Source organism: Uncinocarpus reesii, genomic scaffold (assembly GCF_000003515.1).
Source record: "Uncinocarpus reesii 1704 scaffold_5 genomic scaffold, whole genome shotgun sequence".
Taxonomy (NCBI): domain Eukaryota; kingdom Fungi; phylum Ascomycota; class Eurotiomycetes; order Onygenales; family Onygenaceae; genus Uncinocarpus; species Uncinocarpus reesii.
Genome location: NW_003052496.1, coordinates 2,293,046 through 2,308,708, shown reverse-complemented (window position 1 = coordinate 2,308,708; position 15,663 = coordinate 2,293,046). Strand labels below are relative to the sequence as shown.

Sequence of the window (15,663 nt, the reverse complement as noted above, 5' to 3'; positions counted from 1 at the left end):
GAACGTGTTTGTGTCGAGGAGGCCTGGCGGATGGCAGGTGGGAATGTGAGCAAAGGCTCGTCCAAAACCGCCGCTGCGGCAGCCTTGCACGGCGTCCTACCGTCCTCCCAGCAGGGCGAAGAGAAAAGCGAAGCCGAAGACACAAATTACACTCAATTCGATGTCACAATTGACACAGTGAACGTCACCCTTTCGTTTACAAAGTGGTTTAATGGAAAGGGGCTCCTACGGGACGTGGAGGTGAAGGGCATACGCGGAGTAGTGGACCGGACTCATGTATACTGGTCCGACGAGAATGTCGACCCAAAGTCTTATCGCCATGAGCACAACCCAGGCGATTTCGAAATTGACTCCTTCAAGATGGAGGATGTTCTCGTCACAGTTTACCAACCAAAGAACTTCCGCCCCTTTTCCGTCAGCATTTTTACATGTCACCTACCGCAGTTGAGGCGTCAGTGGCTTTTTTACGACTTTTTATCCGCAAATATCATGTCGGGATCGTTTGACAACTCGCTGTTTACGATCCACCCCCGACAAACCCACAGTTACACAGGAGCGCAATTGATCAATGGGGTAGAGGAGAGCGGGAAATCCAGTCCTTGGAAGAAGCACAGCCGAATCCGCATTGATGGACTCAACATTGACCATCTCAACCGCGGTGTCGAAGGTCCTTTCTCCTGGATCCACGAAGGAAACGTGGATATCGTGGCGGATATCATGTTCCCAGCGGAGAACGACGAAAGCCTGGCCAAGGTTATGGCCGATTTTTATGACCGCTTAGAAGCCACGGTCACGTCCAATCGCTACCAGGTCACCTCAGAGCCTCTGTCCGTTAACCCGGAGAATCATGCTGACACCGCCGCGGCTACGACAAGCAAGAAGAACGACAAGCGGTTCCTCGTCACCGACCTTCGCATCGACTTGACTAACGTGAGAGCGGTGGTACCTCTTTTCACACGAGACCTTTCGTACATCAACAATGCACTCATCCGGCCGATTGTGGCGTACATCAACTCTAAACGTACATTTATCCCGATCCAATGCCGCCTTGTAAAGCGAGTGAGCGACTTTGATGGCAGTTGGACTGTATTTGATAGTGGGCTGATGGACGATTTATCAGCAGAGGCAAGTTTCTCGTCAAAGTGAGTTCTGTTTGGCGGTTTGGCTGACATTTTTCTTTTTTTCTAGACATACGAGGCTTTCGCGAGAGATGTCGTCGATGAGCAGGCGCGAAAACGACGGCTCAAGAAAGTTGGTCTTTGGTCGCTCCAGCTTGCGGCTCAGGCAATCTTCATGGGAATGGCGGGCAACATTGCCTAGCATCGTCCCCCGTTTTGCTTAGACGATAAAAGGAGGGAGCATGGCATCGGGGAAGGCGTCTTGGATATCGAGTATTATTTCATTTTGACCAAGGGCATGGGCGGTAATGTATACTATAAAACTATCTTCTGTACAACTAATCCGTGCACAATCTAAAACCAGATGTGTGAAGCCCAATTTCTCGTAGCCATTCATCTTTCGCATCTCGGTGCCTCGACCAAGCCGCAAGTCCCAGACCGGCGGAATCTCGGGGGTTTGCACGGGGCCACTTAGTAATGAAGTCGTCATCCGACTGCTTGACGACTCACAACAGTTACAAGATGGCCAAAAGTTCATGCTCCGGCCACGCGGACGGCAGTGAGGGTTTGTTGCGATGTCTTGCGTTACCAGGTACGGCGAGGAAGTCAGGACGCAGCGACAGTGCAGCCAGAGAGTGTCTGCACAGCGGGATGCAGAGCGGCTGGAGGAGTCGATGACAAGCAGCGAGAAAGCCGACTAAAAGTCGCCCGTGGCCAATCACCATCCCAAAGCACCAGCCCAGACGCGCAGAGTGGAATTAGCTTGCGATCCTCAGCGAAGGAACTGGTCGTTGTAACGAGCTTTTAGTTAGCCAACTAGCTAGTTCTAGTCCATCAGAGGAGAGAATTTAAAATTACACAGAGCAGCCCCCTGGGGCCGTCCACCTGATCGCAGCCATCTCCATCGCAACCCAGCGAGCAAACCCATCCTTCCCCCACTTCCCCCTGCATGGTTGGACTGGGGAGCCATGTCGCAACCACGGCGGCAGCGCCATGGTGAGGAAATCCAATCTCTTGCCTCGCATCCTTACGTGGTCCCTTCCCCTTTACCCGTCTTCGAGTCTGTCTCTTCTTCTTCGTCTTCAACCACCGCTGCCACTCCTCTCCCGCCCAACCACCTGGTGATTGCGCGCTCCAGCGCTGGTGGAACCGCCCCAGCTCCAAGAGCCCATCCCAGAAGCCGCCAGGCTGAAGAACTCCCATCTGCTAGTTTCCCGACTGCTCCTGCAGCTCCCACGAACCATCGTTCACCCCAGCTCGACTCTCACCTTCAACGGACCGTCAAGCCCACCACGAACTTCGGCCGCGCTGCCACCGCTCCGGGCCCTTGTTCGCCAGTTCGATTGGTAACTCATTCGGGGTTCCCGGTTCCTCCAACCGGAATACCGGAGTGTGTGTCGCCCGCATCCACTACCTCATCTCGCTCATCGAACTCGGTGTCAACCGCGAGGCCTCCTGGTGGAACACCCAAACCCACGCTGCACAGCACCGGCTCGACCGCATCGCCCGCTGCGATCAGGGCCAATCCCGTCACTCCATCCGGTTTTGCCAAACCGCCGACGTCGAGCGCCATTCATGTCTCCGCAATGGCAGATGGCAAGGGTCAGAGGACGGTGCCGCGCACATCGTCAATAGATTCCGCTATTTCGTCGCTTTCATCGGCGTCCCATTCGCACAAGTCTTCGCTCGACTCAAACAATGTCACTCCTGCGGACATCGCGAATCTGGTTTCGGCTGCCGGATCGCCCGAAGCGGTTATCATCCATTTAGTCAAAGAAAAACAACACGCCGCCTCCCAAAACGCGCAGCTATGGAAGTTGGTGGACAAGCAACGAACAATGTTACTGGCCCTGAATAAGGATCTGGAACGGGCCATGAAGGAGAAAGACCGGTATAAAAAGCGCCTGAAAGAAATTCAAAATGCTCCCCCGCCACTCCCCTCAGATTTACCCCGTTCCACAGCTCGAAACGACTGGAGCAAAAAGCGTAACGAGAAACACGGGCTCGGAAATGACGGTCATGCGGAGACGGCTCAAAGCGCGCAAGAGCCCAACGATGTTGAGCGCGGATCCTTTTTTGCCGACGAGATTCATTCTTCACCAAACAGTATACCACAATCTACGGATACCGACACCCAAACTCCAACAGACCCTCATTCTGAAGCCTCCCCGCATACAGTGAATTCGACTCAAAACCAAGAGTCTCTAGAGACCGGTTTGGGGGTCGTGGATGATGATGTCCGCGAACAAGACCTTGGACTACAAAACACTGTCGCAACTGAGGTTTTTTCAACCGATATCAGTACCTTAACCCCTCCTGAACGCTCACAGCTCGTTAAAGACACTGCCAAAATCCCACTCCCTGCAAGGAAACCCCCTCCAGCACCCTTGAAGTTAGATGAAGCTCAGAAAGTCAGGCCCCGCATTGTCCTCGATAACCGCAAAGCTAGCGCTGACTCCGAATACGACGAGATATTGGACGATAACGAAATTCCAACGGTGGAACGAGGAAGGAGAAAGACGCGAGAAGAGGATGATAGGTTACGGGAGGCCATGATGCTGAAGGAGCAAGAGCTTCGAAGCCGATCAAATAAGAAGAAACTTAAGCAACCCGAACCCTCCGAGAGTGTTCAAAAAGAGCACACCCAAACCTTACTCGGCGTTGGCCTTCCCGCGAGCCCACGCTCCGGTTTCGCACCCTCTCCCAGACTTGCCGCTATGCAATCTCCGCCCCCAGCGGCTGTCTCCGCCATCTTGCACCCTGAAGTGTCTGATTCAAGTGCTTCCGACAAGTCTCGTTTGACCTCACCTCTTAGTCCAGGTTTACCACTAAGTCCTCGGCCTGGGGACCGCCCCTTAGGTTCACCAGCCCCACGTTTTCCGAAAGATTCCAGTCCTCTAGCCTCCCCACCAATTTCACCGAGGAACATAGTGCAAGGCCAATTCCAAAATATGTTCGACCCCATTGTCCCGCAGGTCACTACGGGAGACGATACCAAGGATCCGAGTGACCAGCCCACTGGAAGCGACGCCAAGCCCTCGAATACTGATATTCCAACATACAAGCTTACAGTTGACAATGATAGCCCTGTTTCTGTAGGTAGAACATCCCACACTATATACCGTGGGATGGTGTCTGCTGATTATCCTGATTTACTCCTGACGCCAATCTCGTTGCCCTCCATTGATGTAAGGGTCTCGTCGTCAAGATTACGCCCTTCGCGAAGTAGCTATCTTGCGCTAAAACCGATAGAGGAGGAACCTGTGTTTACTTTAAGCGTTTACTCCCGAGTAAAACATGTCGAACTCTGGCGTGTTGAGAAAGCTATCATCTCACTCCCACAACTGGACCAACAAATAAAACAACTTAGCAATTTCCCCGCGAAATTACCAGAGAGATCCGTGTTTACCGGCCATTCTCCTGCAAAGGTCGATGCTAGGAGGGCAGCTTTGAATGCCTACTTTGAATCTTTGCTTACCCACCCCATGGATGAAGATGCGGCGTTAGTGGTGTGCCAATTTCTCAGCACGGACGCCATCGAACCTCGAGATGACGAATCGAATTTACTTCACGGACCCGGGAACGGGAAACCCCCAATATCGTTCGGCCCTGACGGGAAACCAAGGATGGAGGGTTATCTCACGAAAAGGGGAAAGAACTTTGGCGGATGGAAATCAAGGTACTTCGTTCTTAATGGGCCCGAGTTGAAATATTATGAATCTCCCGGTGGACCTCACCTTGGAACGATAAAAATCCAACACGCACAAATCGGCAAGCAATCACCATCCGGCAAAAACCAATCACCCTCGCGGGGGGAGGATGATTCGGAAAACCAATACCGACATGCTTTCCTAATTTTAGAACCAAAGAAGAGAGATTCATCGGCACTAGTTCGCCATGTCTTGTGCGCTGAGAGTGACAACGAAAGGGATGGGTGGGTTGAAACCCTTCTTTGTTACGTGGAGCCTCGTGAAGTGGATGAGGATTATCATAGCGGTCATACCCAAACCATGAAATCTACCTCCAACGTCCCCTCTCGGTCACGGCTTCAGCCTGCTCATTCAAAGAAGCCAGGTCCAGAAAACAGTCAGTCAGGGGCTGCGGATATGCTCCAAGCGTTTAGTTATGATGACGTTGTCGCTGCAGAGGCCCCCGTGCGTGGCCCTAGTGGCGGCAAGGTAACCCCTCCAGTTGGTCACTTTGTGGACCATTCGGGGCGCCATTTTGAGCATGATAACTCGTCGCCCACTCACAAGACCATCTCCGGACCGACCAATGGAATGAAAATTCAGGATGCAGGCGCCTGGGGGAATAGAACTGCAACTTCGACAAAGGAAAAGAAGCGTAGTATCTGGGGTTTCCGAGCTCCCACCGCGGCAGATTTAGCCGGTCAAGGGCTAAGGCAAGAGTCAGCTGGCTCGATACACGATGTTTTTCTTGATCAGAGAGCACCTATACGTCCCGTTTTTGGCCTTCCTTTGGCGGAGGCCGTGGAGTTCTGTGGCCCTCGAGGATACGATTGTGGGCTTCCTGCTGTTGTCTACCGCTGCCTTGAATATCTCAGAGCCCAAAACGCTCAGTTGGAAGAAGGCATTTTCCGATTGAGTGGCTCAAATGTGGTTATCAAGGCTTTAAAGGAACGATTCAACACAGAAGGCGATTTGGACTTTTTCGATGGCGACCGGTATTACGATGTTCATGCGGTTGCTTCGCTTTTCAAACAATACCTACGAGAGTTACCGACAACGGTCCTGACTAAAGAGCTTCATTTGGATTTCATCCGTGTTCTCGGTATGCACCCTTGCCTGATATCAACTATACCCTTCTCTGCTAACAGTTCATGTATAGATTTGGATGATAAACATCAAAAGATCGCAGCGTTCAATAGCCTGGTCCACAGGCTTCCTAGGCCGAATCTTGATCTACTTAAAGCTCTTTCTCAATTCTTGATAGTCATCATCAAAAATGCTGATGTGAACAAGATGACCGTTCGCAACGTCGGTATTGTGTTTGCTCCAACGCTGAACATGCCTGCTCCCGTCTTTTCGTTGTTTCTCACAGACTTCGATGCCATCTTTCGGGACTATCCGCCCATCGGCCACATTCCAAGGCCGGTTGAGCTAGTGGGAAACAATCAACACCTAAACCCAGAAGACATTCGGTCCCCTAGACATCAGATGTTTTCAGATCTACCTACTCCTGCCTATGATCACAGTTCTTTTGACCATCATAGAGCCGACGCGGGGGAGGACCCCAAACGACGGGCAAACTATAATACCGGTTTCGTCCCTCTACATCCTACTTACGATCCGCCTCCAATCCCGCACCAACAGAATGAAGAGCCAAATTTGGCACATCTTCGTTCCATCAACGGCTTACTTGCGCCTGGGGCGCCCACATCGAAAAGTAAACGAAGGGAAAGCTCTCTATTTTTTATGGATGCTGGAAAATGAAAGTATTATATGCTGAAGCCACGACACATGCCGTCGCCTATGCAGTTCTTCGATCTTAGTCGCCAACCACGAACTTGCTAATCCCACCTTCGACATTACACCTTGTCCCCGTTGTGCCAACGATGGTCGTTGAAAAGCCTCGATGGCACTCTTCGATGTTTAGCTTCACATCTAGACCTTTCATTGTCGTATTCTTTATTTGTTCTTCACCGACCCTTGATTTAAGCATGCAACCGGTTCCTTTAGCTCCTACACCCTCTAATGAACCACTTCAAAAGCTCTCAGATGTCCCAACTGCTTCCCCTCCTAGTTGGCATGGTCCAATGAGATGCAACGCTACCAAACCTCTAAAGAAACTCGCTGAAAGGCTTTGCGGTTCGTCTATGATATTCATTTTATGTTTTACATTACCCTTGCGTGACTTTGTTGACATTTTCATGGATGGGCCAGCGTCTAAACTGAGGCTTGTATTTACTATTGACGCTCCACTTCTCGCTGAGGTAGATGCCTTGCGCATTGACTGTTCTGGGTTGAAAATATATGTATACCCCATTTGCATTTCTGCGTTTTTGCCCACGTTCATTCTCCCTACCGCCTCTTTCAACGTGGATTTTTGATGGACTGTTTTCTTTTATTCGCTTCATCTTTTCTGAGGCTGCAGTCCCTCCTGTATATGACTATTATCCATCCGATAATTAAATCCAATTAAAGATCCAACCCTTATATTGCATTGACTCACGAATAAACGCATGCCGCCGAAGTACTACATGTCCGTATGCTTCCGAATGTTTTTCGATGTACACAATGCATGAGATTGTATATATGATATTTTGCCTATTGAAATAAACGTATATACGTAGTTACTAGGTCAATCCCTTGGTGGCCAGGCAGTTCTCATGATCCTTTTCTTTATTTTCCTGACAGCGCGAAAAGTTGCGAAGGGCTAGTACAAATCAAATCATTTTCCCAACACTTTCATGGATGCATATACATGCATGAAGTTATACCACCTGCAGAACAACCATCTATACCGCTCGACCCGGATGTTTGGTTTTCAAATAGGGAGCACTGCACATACTTCACCCATGTTATAGCTCTGATCACTGGGGCAATTGGGGAAGGTTCACAGCCATAAGCAGCCTCTCCGTAATCTGTGTTGACCCACCACAATGCAAGCTGAATTTTCAGAGAAGTATTTAACTGCCACCAGGTTAACTCCCCGCAATGAATCCACATGGATAACCGATGGCATTTATAATCCATGTCCCGACAGTCATCAACATGGTTCGAAAGACGGGCTGGTCAATGGGACTGCTTCCCAGCGAGGCGGCATTTGGCTACTTGGGTCAATAGGCTTGTTATGCTCTTCGGCAATTCCGCTCAAACCCTAGTGCCGTTATTGCTCGACGTAAGGCTTTTAAAATATTGGCACATTTGGGACTTCGGATCAGAAAGCTATCCTCCGCTTTCTTCCGGTATATTTCGAACTGGCTTTTACCACTTTGCCCTTTCTCGCCATCTGCTCTTTCTTTCTTAAAATCCAGGCTTTACTTCCTTTGATATCTGCAGGGTTCGCTCCTCCTTTTCTCGTATTCTGGGATTTCCTCCTAGCATCTAGGACTTCGACACCATCCATCCCTTTAACAACTCCTGTAATATCTCCTTGTAGCCCACCACCGCCAACTGTGAGCACAAGATAAAGTTTTCCATTCTTCGTTCCAGGGTCATCTTCTAAGATACCTGCGCCGAATCCGGCTTTCATCGCAGCGGCGCTGATCATATTTCGCTGGGCGTCATTTTTGGGATAGAACTGGCAGACGGCACGTGCTCCGCGGCGCAAGCAGGCATATAATCCGTCAAAAAAGCGGCGCAGGCGGCCCTCAGGGCTAACGTCTGTCGTTTCAGCGTTACATAGCCACTGTATGGCACTGATGCTGATAGCAGCATCAAAGGTTCCTGGGCGGAACGGAACCCCTTGACCAATATCGGCTAAAAAGAGATCGCCCTCAACCTCTCTTTGGAGTGCAATATCAAGCATGCTGGGAGAAATATCCATGCCAATCCACGTGTGGGGGCCGCCTTCGGACGGCGAAACGGATGATAAAATCTCGCCTGAGAGGCCAGAACCGCAACCAATATCAAGGATAAACGACGGGGAAGTAAGTTCTAAGAGTTCAAGGGCGCGATGGGTCATGTCCGATTGAATATTTTGAATCCGGGAGGACGATGTATACTTTCGTGATTCGGTGTCATCGTAGTAAAGATCGGGCGGTCTATTTTCATATTTAGCCTTAGATCACACTTTTGTCAACAGCAAACAAGTCCACGTACAGAGAGTCTTCTGGTCTCGACATTATTGCAGCCTGTATGTAAACGGACTCGCTAATTTGAAGGGGTTCGACGGATAGATCTTTTTCTTGCAGCCAGATTTTCGAGTGTGGAAGATCGACAACGACAGTTTAGCACCAAAGCCAAGCTCGTGACCTATGAAACTCTAATAAAAGAAGTTGTTGTGGCTTCATGGGATGTCTGTAGATGCGGACTGACCTCGATTCTCCATTGTTCGGTCACACACTGGAGTATGTTGACAATGTGTGTGTCGGCGCTTTTCCCAGGAATAATCTATAGCCTCCAAGTCAAAAAGTGTGTTCTGTTTCGGGCTCGGATTTGTTACGCATAATTGAGGACTTCGCCAGCTCCAAATCCAACAGCTACCAAAACCTCCGAATGGGGACAAGGTGCCTTTTTCTTAAGTTTTTCGGATTTCCAGACTCGCTTGAAATATTGAGATGTGGGTTCTTCCCCTTATCGGCTACCTGGGAGTGATAGTGGGCTTTTGCTTCCTGACTCTCGCGATCGGTATGTGCTCCAATGCACCACTACACAGATTTCTTGGTTTCTAATGTGGCATCTTCCTTGGTTTCAGCTTCTGGACTATACTATCTCTCCGAGCTGGTAGAAGAGCACACCGTGCTTGCCAGTCGCGTTCTCTCGCGGCTGATCCAAGCCATCATTCTTCTTCACATACTCCTCTGGCTCATTGACGGGCTACCTTTTTCTCTCACCCTTCTCAGCATAGTCTCACACCTAGTGTATGCCAGCAACCTCCGGCGTTTTCCAATCGTCAAGCTATCGGATCCTCTCTTCATCCTTTCTTGTCTCCTCGTCGGCTTGAACCACTGGCTATGGTTCCGGCATTTTTCGGATCCCACAACCTCGCAAACCAACTATAACCGAACTTCCTCTTCCTCAATGCCCTTTTCGTCACACGGCCAATACTATGGAGCAAGCGTTGATCTACCCTCATTCACAGAGGTAGCGTCATACTTTGGACTCTGTGTGTGGCTAGTCCCCTTCTCGTTATTCGTTAGCTTGAGCGCCGGCGAGAACGTCTTGCCCACTACAGGTTCAGGCTATACTCCAGGTTCGTCCATCGGTGCAAATGAACTGTCAACTTCATCTCTAGGAAATGCTAGCAGTGAGGGAAGGAGCAAAAGCAAAGGAATGGCCAAGGCGCTGGTTGACGGAGTGCGAGACTGGGTTTCTGAAACGGGTGAGCTGATGGGAGCCTGGGGAGGCCAAAAGTCAAGGCGATTCTGAAGTTTCAATGTAGTTTTATTTTATGATCTCATCTTAATTTCTATGTGGGACGGTGAACATTATATGCTAACATCTGTTTGACCACACAAAAATTCAAAGTAAGCCCAAACAAGAGCATTTTTCTGAGAAATGAAATGAGAAACAGCAGGTTTGATGGCTACTCATGCATAATTTACAAGGCTTTATTTTCAAAGAGGGATGCCATGCAAACAAATGCAAGATGCTAGGGAACATGTCGTTGGACTATCTACAAGCGTGTTTCTAGAGTAAAGGGAATAGGGCCGAAAACGTATCTTCGGGAAATTCATGAAAATGTTTTCGTTCAAAATGCGATGAGATACGAGGGTTCCACCGTTGGTTCGGTATCTGAAATCGATGACATGGGTGACTTGGAAAAGTCGGCGCCCGCGAAAGAAAAACTCAAGCGGGGAAACAAAGGCAAGCGGTTTTGCTGATCCCTGGAAGACTCCATCAACATTTAAAGGGCTGCTTCCATTTTATCTAGAACAGCTCGAGTGAACTCGTGGGTAGTGGCCTGACCACCCATGTCCCGAGTTCGAATAACACTAGACAAGTTAGTTCATCGAACGACCAGTGAGCCCCATCGAGTAAAGGAGCATCCGAATTCAAGGGGTGGATGACAACGTACCCTTCACCAATTACATCGTAAACTGCCTTGGATATACGGTTTGCATGTTCGTCAAGACCGAGATGACGGAGAAGCATAGAGCCCGAAAGGATCAAGGCTGTTGGGTTTGCTTGGTCCTTGCCTTTGATATCAAGACCAACGTGCCGACAACCGGGTTCGAATACAGCAACGTCTCGACCCATATTGCATCCTGGAACGATGCCCGGGCCGCCCACCAGCGCTGCACCAATGTTTGACAGTATACCTCCGTATAAATTAGGCATGACCATTACGTCGAATTGTTGCGGTCGAGAAACAGCCTGCATAGATGCGTTGTCGACGATCATGTCGTTGACTTCAAGTGTAGGGTAACTTTCAGAGACCTTCTTGAAAGTGCTTCGGAAAAGGCCATCAGCAAGCTTCATAATGTTGGCCTTGTGAATGCATGTCACTTTCTTGCGGTTATTAGCGAGTGCGAAACTGAATGCAAACTTTGCGATACGCTCGGACTTGGCTCGGGTTATAATTTTAAGCGATTCAACGACACCGCTGACGGATTGGTGCTCTAAACCGGAGTATTCCCCCTCAGTATTCTCGCGAATGATACACAAGTCCACATTGTCATGCCTCGTTTTATAACCAGGAATGTTTTTAATCAAAACAATCGAGGCATAGATGTCGAGTTCTTGTCGGAGAGCCACATTGAACGATTGATGACCCGATCGTTCCACCGGCGTGTGCAAAATACCTTTCAGGCCTATCTTATTCCGTCTCAAAGATGCGATAGACTCCTTAAACAATTCCTCTGAATGTTTATTTCCCGTATCCACGCCACTAACGTCAACTTGTTCCCATTCGATGGGTACGTTATCGGCTTTGAAAATTGTTTTCACAGATTCCGCGACTTCAGCACCAATTCCATCTCCTGTTTTCCAGGTGTCAGCAATCGTCATATGGTGAAGCCGGGGTCAACGAGAATCAACACCCATACCCGGAATTAACGTCACGGTGTATTTGCCGCCGTATTTGGTGGGTTTGAAAATGTCGGACTGCACGGTGGTGATACCTGAACAGAAGTTAGTTCCAATTTCTTCAACTTGAATGACTGGGGTACTGACATCTCGCAGGGATTTTAGTATGAGGAAAACACGGAGATTTTGCAGCGCTTCGAAATACGGACTGTAGATCAAGGCAGGTTAGTTAGAGCATTTTCAGTGGAAACGGCAGCCGAAAAGCATACCTGCGCCTTTTGCGCAACCCGAATGGAATACATTTTTACAATTGATTGAATTGAGGAGGAATTGGGCAGCCAGTTGGGGTTGGTGCAAGTGCGGTTTCTCGCGGCAGGAAAGATTTCTCGCAATCAAGTTACATTGAAGGCTTTCGCTTTGGGCGTTTCCCGGTGAAAGCCACCGGCTATTACATAACAAACGCGCATCAAAGGCCCCACTTCGCGTCTAGCTTTGCCTAATCCAGCTTAGACTGCGACAACTGAACAAACACTGCAAACTTCGAAGTGATGAGTCAGACGCCACCTCCGCCGCCTTGAACAAAGCACCAAAGATCCCAAAGACGATGAGCTGACGAGAACACAGATGGAAGATTGGCAAAATGCAGACATAGATCCTTATTCTTGCTCTGCATGGAATATTCTCTTTGTTTTATCCTGCTCATTCAGCCTTATCCAGGAGGGCGACTGAGGCATCATGCAATGCTTGAATCTTCTCAGTCTCTCTTGTCTTCGTGCAGAACTGCTGAGCTTCCTTTTCCACCAAAACAATGGCTCCATGAGGCAGCTCACTTTCTTGCATACTCCATGCGGCTCAAACCATGGATGAGTCCCGCTGCTGCTGGCACCTCACTGTCATTACTTAATCAGGTCGCTTGTCTTGCATTATTGTGGCCCGAATCCGGAGGGACTCACAATAAGGCACTTGTCATGATTGAAGCACCGATTCGGCTTTCAATGAACATTGCATAACTGCCAATTATACTGATCAGTTATGGATAGTTCTGCTCAGAACAAAAATCCCACCTTGGCTGATGTCCTTGGTTGCAGATATCCTCTAAGAAATCTTACCATTGCTGCGAATGCCCGCAAGCCTTGAGACTCACTGTTCAAAGCTATGAAACCTGGGACATCCCAGGTTCCAAAGCTAACCATGCGTGTTATTCCTTGCCTTGCAATACTGCACTTCCACTGACTTGTTCAAGGTCCATATTCTGACTATTTTCTCCCCATATTACTCACCTCTTTTGAGGCGTGAATAACATCATCCTGAATCATCTTTTATTGAAGGATCCGCAGCTGGCCTCAAGTAGGACTCCAATGGAACTCCTCCCACAGCTCGCATCTTATTACCATGCTTCTTCTGCAGTGGCTTCTGCGCTCTCTTTGTCTTCGAACATCGAGTATCTTCCAAAGTATCTCAAGTTATCAAAGCCAACGAAGCCTCGCCCCTTGTTCGACGGCACTTTTCCTCATAAATAGCGGCTGCTCAGCTTCATTTTCTAGCTTCCTGGTACCCTCAGAGAGAGCACAATAAGTACCATAAGCCGCAAGACAGCAATCATGAAGCTCCTAACCCTTGCCTTTACCGCTCTCACCGTGTCCGCCGTCGTGCTAGCTGCTCCCGTGAATGATAGAGAAAATGTGGCAGGATCTGTCGAAACTAAACGGACTAGTATGGTTTGCCGATCCCTACTCCTCAAGATCAAGTTGCTGATTGCGAATAGTCCAGCAAAGATGGTGCCGTCGCGTTGGCATGCCGTGCTAGTCATGTCTTTTTCTGGCTTTTTGCTAGCATCGGCAGCTAGAGACTTGAATCACAACTTGGATTATCACCTTTTTTCAGCGAAACACGTTATGTTTTCAACGTCCCGCCCGTCTCTGGTCGAAAATATCGATGCTAGATCTCAAATTCCACCTCGATCCCGTCCGATAATGGTGGAGTCCGTGGTGGTCAAGAGCGATTGGTGGGGTAGAATGCAGGGGAAATGGTTTCCATCAGCCTTGGACTGATAGATATGGTTATGTGGTCCAGAATTCTGCTTTGAGTTCTTATACATTTAGTCTTGAAGGTCCTAGAATATTCTCATATCCGGTTATGAGGGCCTCGATGCCGAACAAAAGACAACTTTGAGCTGGGTAGGTCATTACACGGCCTCTGGCTCCTGTCCTCTCCTATAAATACCCTGTTTAATAATGCGCCCATACTAATAACTTAATATCAGCCCTAAACGAATTCCTCTGGCCGCCAAGGCCACCTGCCTAAGAAATCAATGAGATGGATGCTCTTGAACAGTCTCATTTCCATCAATAAACGCTCAAGTCAACCATCTGAAACTACTAAATGCTCAGGCCCTTCAGTCGCTATGTTCGGAGAATGTACCTATTCAAATGACTTCAATGTAAGATATCTGCTTTACCCATGGAAAGGCCAATAGAGACTAAATCAAGTCTAACGTGACCAAGGTTGTGGTTAGAAGAACGTCAAACTAAATATATCCAATATCATGGTTACGTTATATGCCAGGCACCTTATAACAAATCACAGATGATAAACATAAGAAAAAGTCAGGTATGGGCAACAAAATAAAGGTATCATTTATTGAATCCTGCATAACCTGAATGGTTGCGCGGCGAACAACATGGATAAAATCGCCCCCATGTTTCTCAGATTGGTAGATTCGCTCCCCAAATCACAAGTATGCATCAGAACATAGGCTGATCCTCGAGCCAATGTGGCCGTGCAACCCCACAGCCAATGTAGTAGTTTTTCATCTCAAACGCACCGTATTGATGCTCAACAGGTTCGGAGCTTTGCCACCAGTCTTCCTTTTTATACGCCGGGTCGGTGGAGGCTTTATAAACATCTGTGGGGGGGTTGATCGGCAAAACCGAGAGTTCAGATTGCGGCTGGGCAGATGCATCGTATTCCCTCCGCGCCAGGACTTCATAGCCCGAAACCACGTAGGGCTCTGCATGGTGCATATCATAAGAATCGGCGCTATCCTCATCCATTGTAATATCACTTTGAAAGTCGGGCGTCTCATTTGTTGCGTCATATTTATTGCAACCCTGGTTATGAGCTGCACTAGTAACGGCGCTATTTGATGCTTGAAGAGATGAGATATTTCCGAAAGTTGAAGGGGATATTTGCCACAATTCAAGTAGACGCGCCTTCTGGTCTATGTCGGCTTGCTCGAATAGGGTAAGCTGAGACGGCAACAAAGTACCTGGGTTGATATTATGTCGGGCCAGGATTTCATTGGGCGGCATGTTCTCCATTATGGAGGGCCTCGCTTGTACTGGGGTTCTCTGGACGTCCAATTTTGGCCTCTGGGAATCCATTGCTTGGTGCGAAGAGTGGTGATAGTGCTGGGTAATGCTATATGCAATCGGGGGTGGATCTGAGAGCATCGGAGAGTCGGATGGATTGAGGGTAGCGGGTGTTGCCGGAGGAATAGGAGTATGGTCTCGAGAGCCGTGCACCATTACCATCTGGCGGGCGAAAAGGGCCGCAAGGTCATGGTCCACCTTGCAATTGCTTTCCATGACAGACAATCCACACTAAGACACCGCTGTCAAACAGCGATACTTCGAACACGAAGCTTGGAGAATTCCATACCTGTTGACAATGTGGGTTCTCTGAGAATGCGGGAAGTGCATTAACGATTTCTGTTTCATACCCGCAGTATGGGCAAGCATGAAGGATGGAAGTCATGCTCAGGTGGTGAATTCCCCTGGGATGAGTTATCAGATTGGCAACCAACTATACTGGCCCAGGCAAGATCAATCAAGATATAGGGGCTGGAAGCAAATGTGTTCTTCACTTTTAGGATATTGATGTATTCACGTAAT

The 15,663-nt window shown here is 48.9% G+C and overlaps 7 protein-coding genes across 7 annotated transcripts; 4 read left to right on the top strand and 3 right to left on the bottom strand.

The window, feature by feature from the left end:
• Nucleotides 1-30: 30 nt before the first annotated feature.
• Nucleotides 31-1,320, top strand: UREG_07831 (mitochondrial distribution and morphology protein 31; the record flags this gene model as incomplete). The annotated part of the gene is made up of 3 exons (XM_002583012.1): nt 31-1,059; nt 1,098-1,142; nt 1,189-1,320. 3 exons carry the CDS (start codon nt 31-33, stop codon nt 1,318-1,320), a joined length of 1,206 nt encoding a protein of 401 aa, XP_002583058.1.
• A 766-nt stretch (nt 1,321-2,086) lies between these two features.
• UREG_07830 (uncharacterized protein) lies at nt 2,087-6,571 on the top strand (the record flags this gene model as incomplete). Its single annotated transcript, XM_002583011.1, has 2 exons — nt 2,087-5,909; nt 5,967-6,571. 2 exons carry the CDS (start codon nt 2,087-2,089, stop codon nt 6,569-6,571), a joined length of 4,428 nt encoding a protein of 1,475 aa, XP_002583057.1.
• Nucleotides 6,572-8,018: 1,447 nt separating this feature from the next.
• Nucleotides 8,019-8,925, bottom strand: UREG_07829 (uncharacterized protein; the record flags this gene model as incomplete). The annotated part of the gene is made up of 2 exons (XM_002583010.1): nt 8,019-8,844; nt 8,903-8,925. The coding sequence occupies 2 exons, from the start codon at nt 8,923-8,925 to the stop codon at nt 8,019-8,021; spliced, it is 849 nt and encodes a 282-aa protein (XP_002583056.1).
• Nucleotides 8,926-9,360: 435 nt separating this feature from the next.
• UREG_07828 (uncharacterized protein) lies at nt 9,361-10,171 on the top strand (the record flags this gene model as incomplete). The annotated part of the gene is made up of 4 exons (XM_002583009.1): nt 9,361-9,430; nt 9,498-9,908; nt 9,978-9,995; nt 10,038-10,171. The coding sequence occupies 4 exons, from the start codon at nt 9,361-9,363 to the stop codon at nt 10,169-10,171; spliced, it is 633 nt and encodes a 210-aa protein (XP_002583055.1).
• Nucleotides 10,172-10,649: 478 nt separating this feature from the next.
• On the bottom strand, nt 10,650-12,072 carry UREG_07827 (isocitrate dehydrogenase, NAD-dependent; the record flags this gene model as incomplete). The annotated part of the gene is made up of 5 exons (XM_002583008.1): nt 10,650-10,737; nt 10,821-11,724; nt 11,791-11,865; nt 11,918-11,978; nt 12,040-12,072. 5 exons carry the CDS (start codon nt 12,070-12,072, stop codon nt 10,650-10,652), a joined length of 1,161 nt encoding a protein of 386 aa, XP_002583054.1.
• A 1,299-nt stretch (nt 12,073-13,371) lies between these two features.
• UREG_07826 (uncharacterized protein) lies at nt 13,372-14,074 on the top strand (the record flags this gene model as incomplete). The annotated part of the gene is made up of 2 exons (XM_002583007.1): nt 13,372-13,780; nt 14,034-14,074. 2 exons carry the CDS (start codon nt 13,372-13,374, stop codon nt 14,072-14,074), a joined length of 450 nt encoding a protein of 149 aa, XP_002583053.1.
• Nucleotides 14,075-14,514: 440 nt separating this feature from the next.
• UREG_07825 (uncharacterized protein) lies at nt 14,515-15,526 on the bottom strand (the record flags this gene model as incomplete). The annotated part of the gene is made up of 2 exons (XM_002583006.1): nt 14,515-15,372; nt 15,431-15,526. 2 exons carry the CDS (start codon nt 15,524-15,526, stop codon nt 14,515-14,517), a joined length of 954 nt encoding a protein of 317 aa, XP_002583052.1.
• Nucleotides 15,527-15,663: the final 137 nt, after the last annotated feature.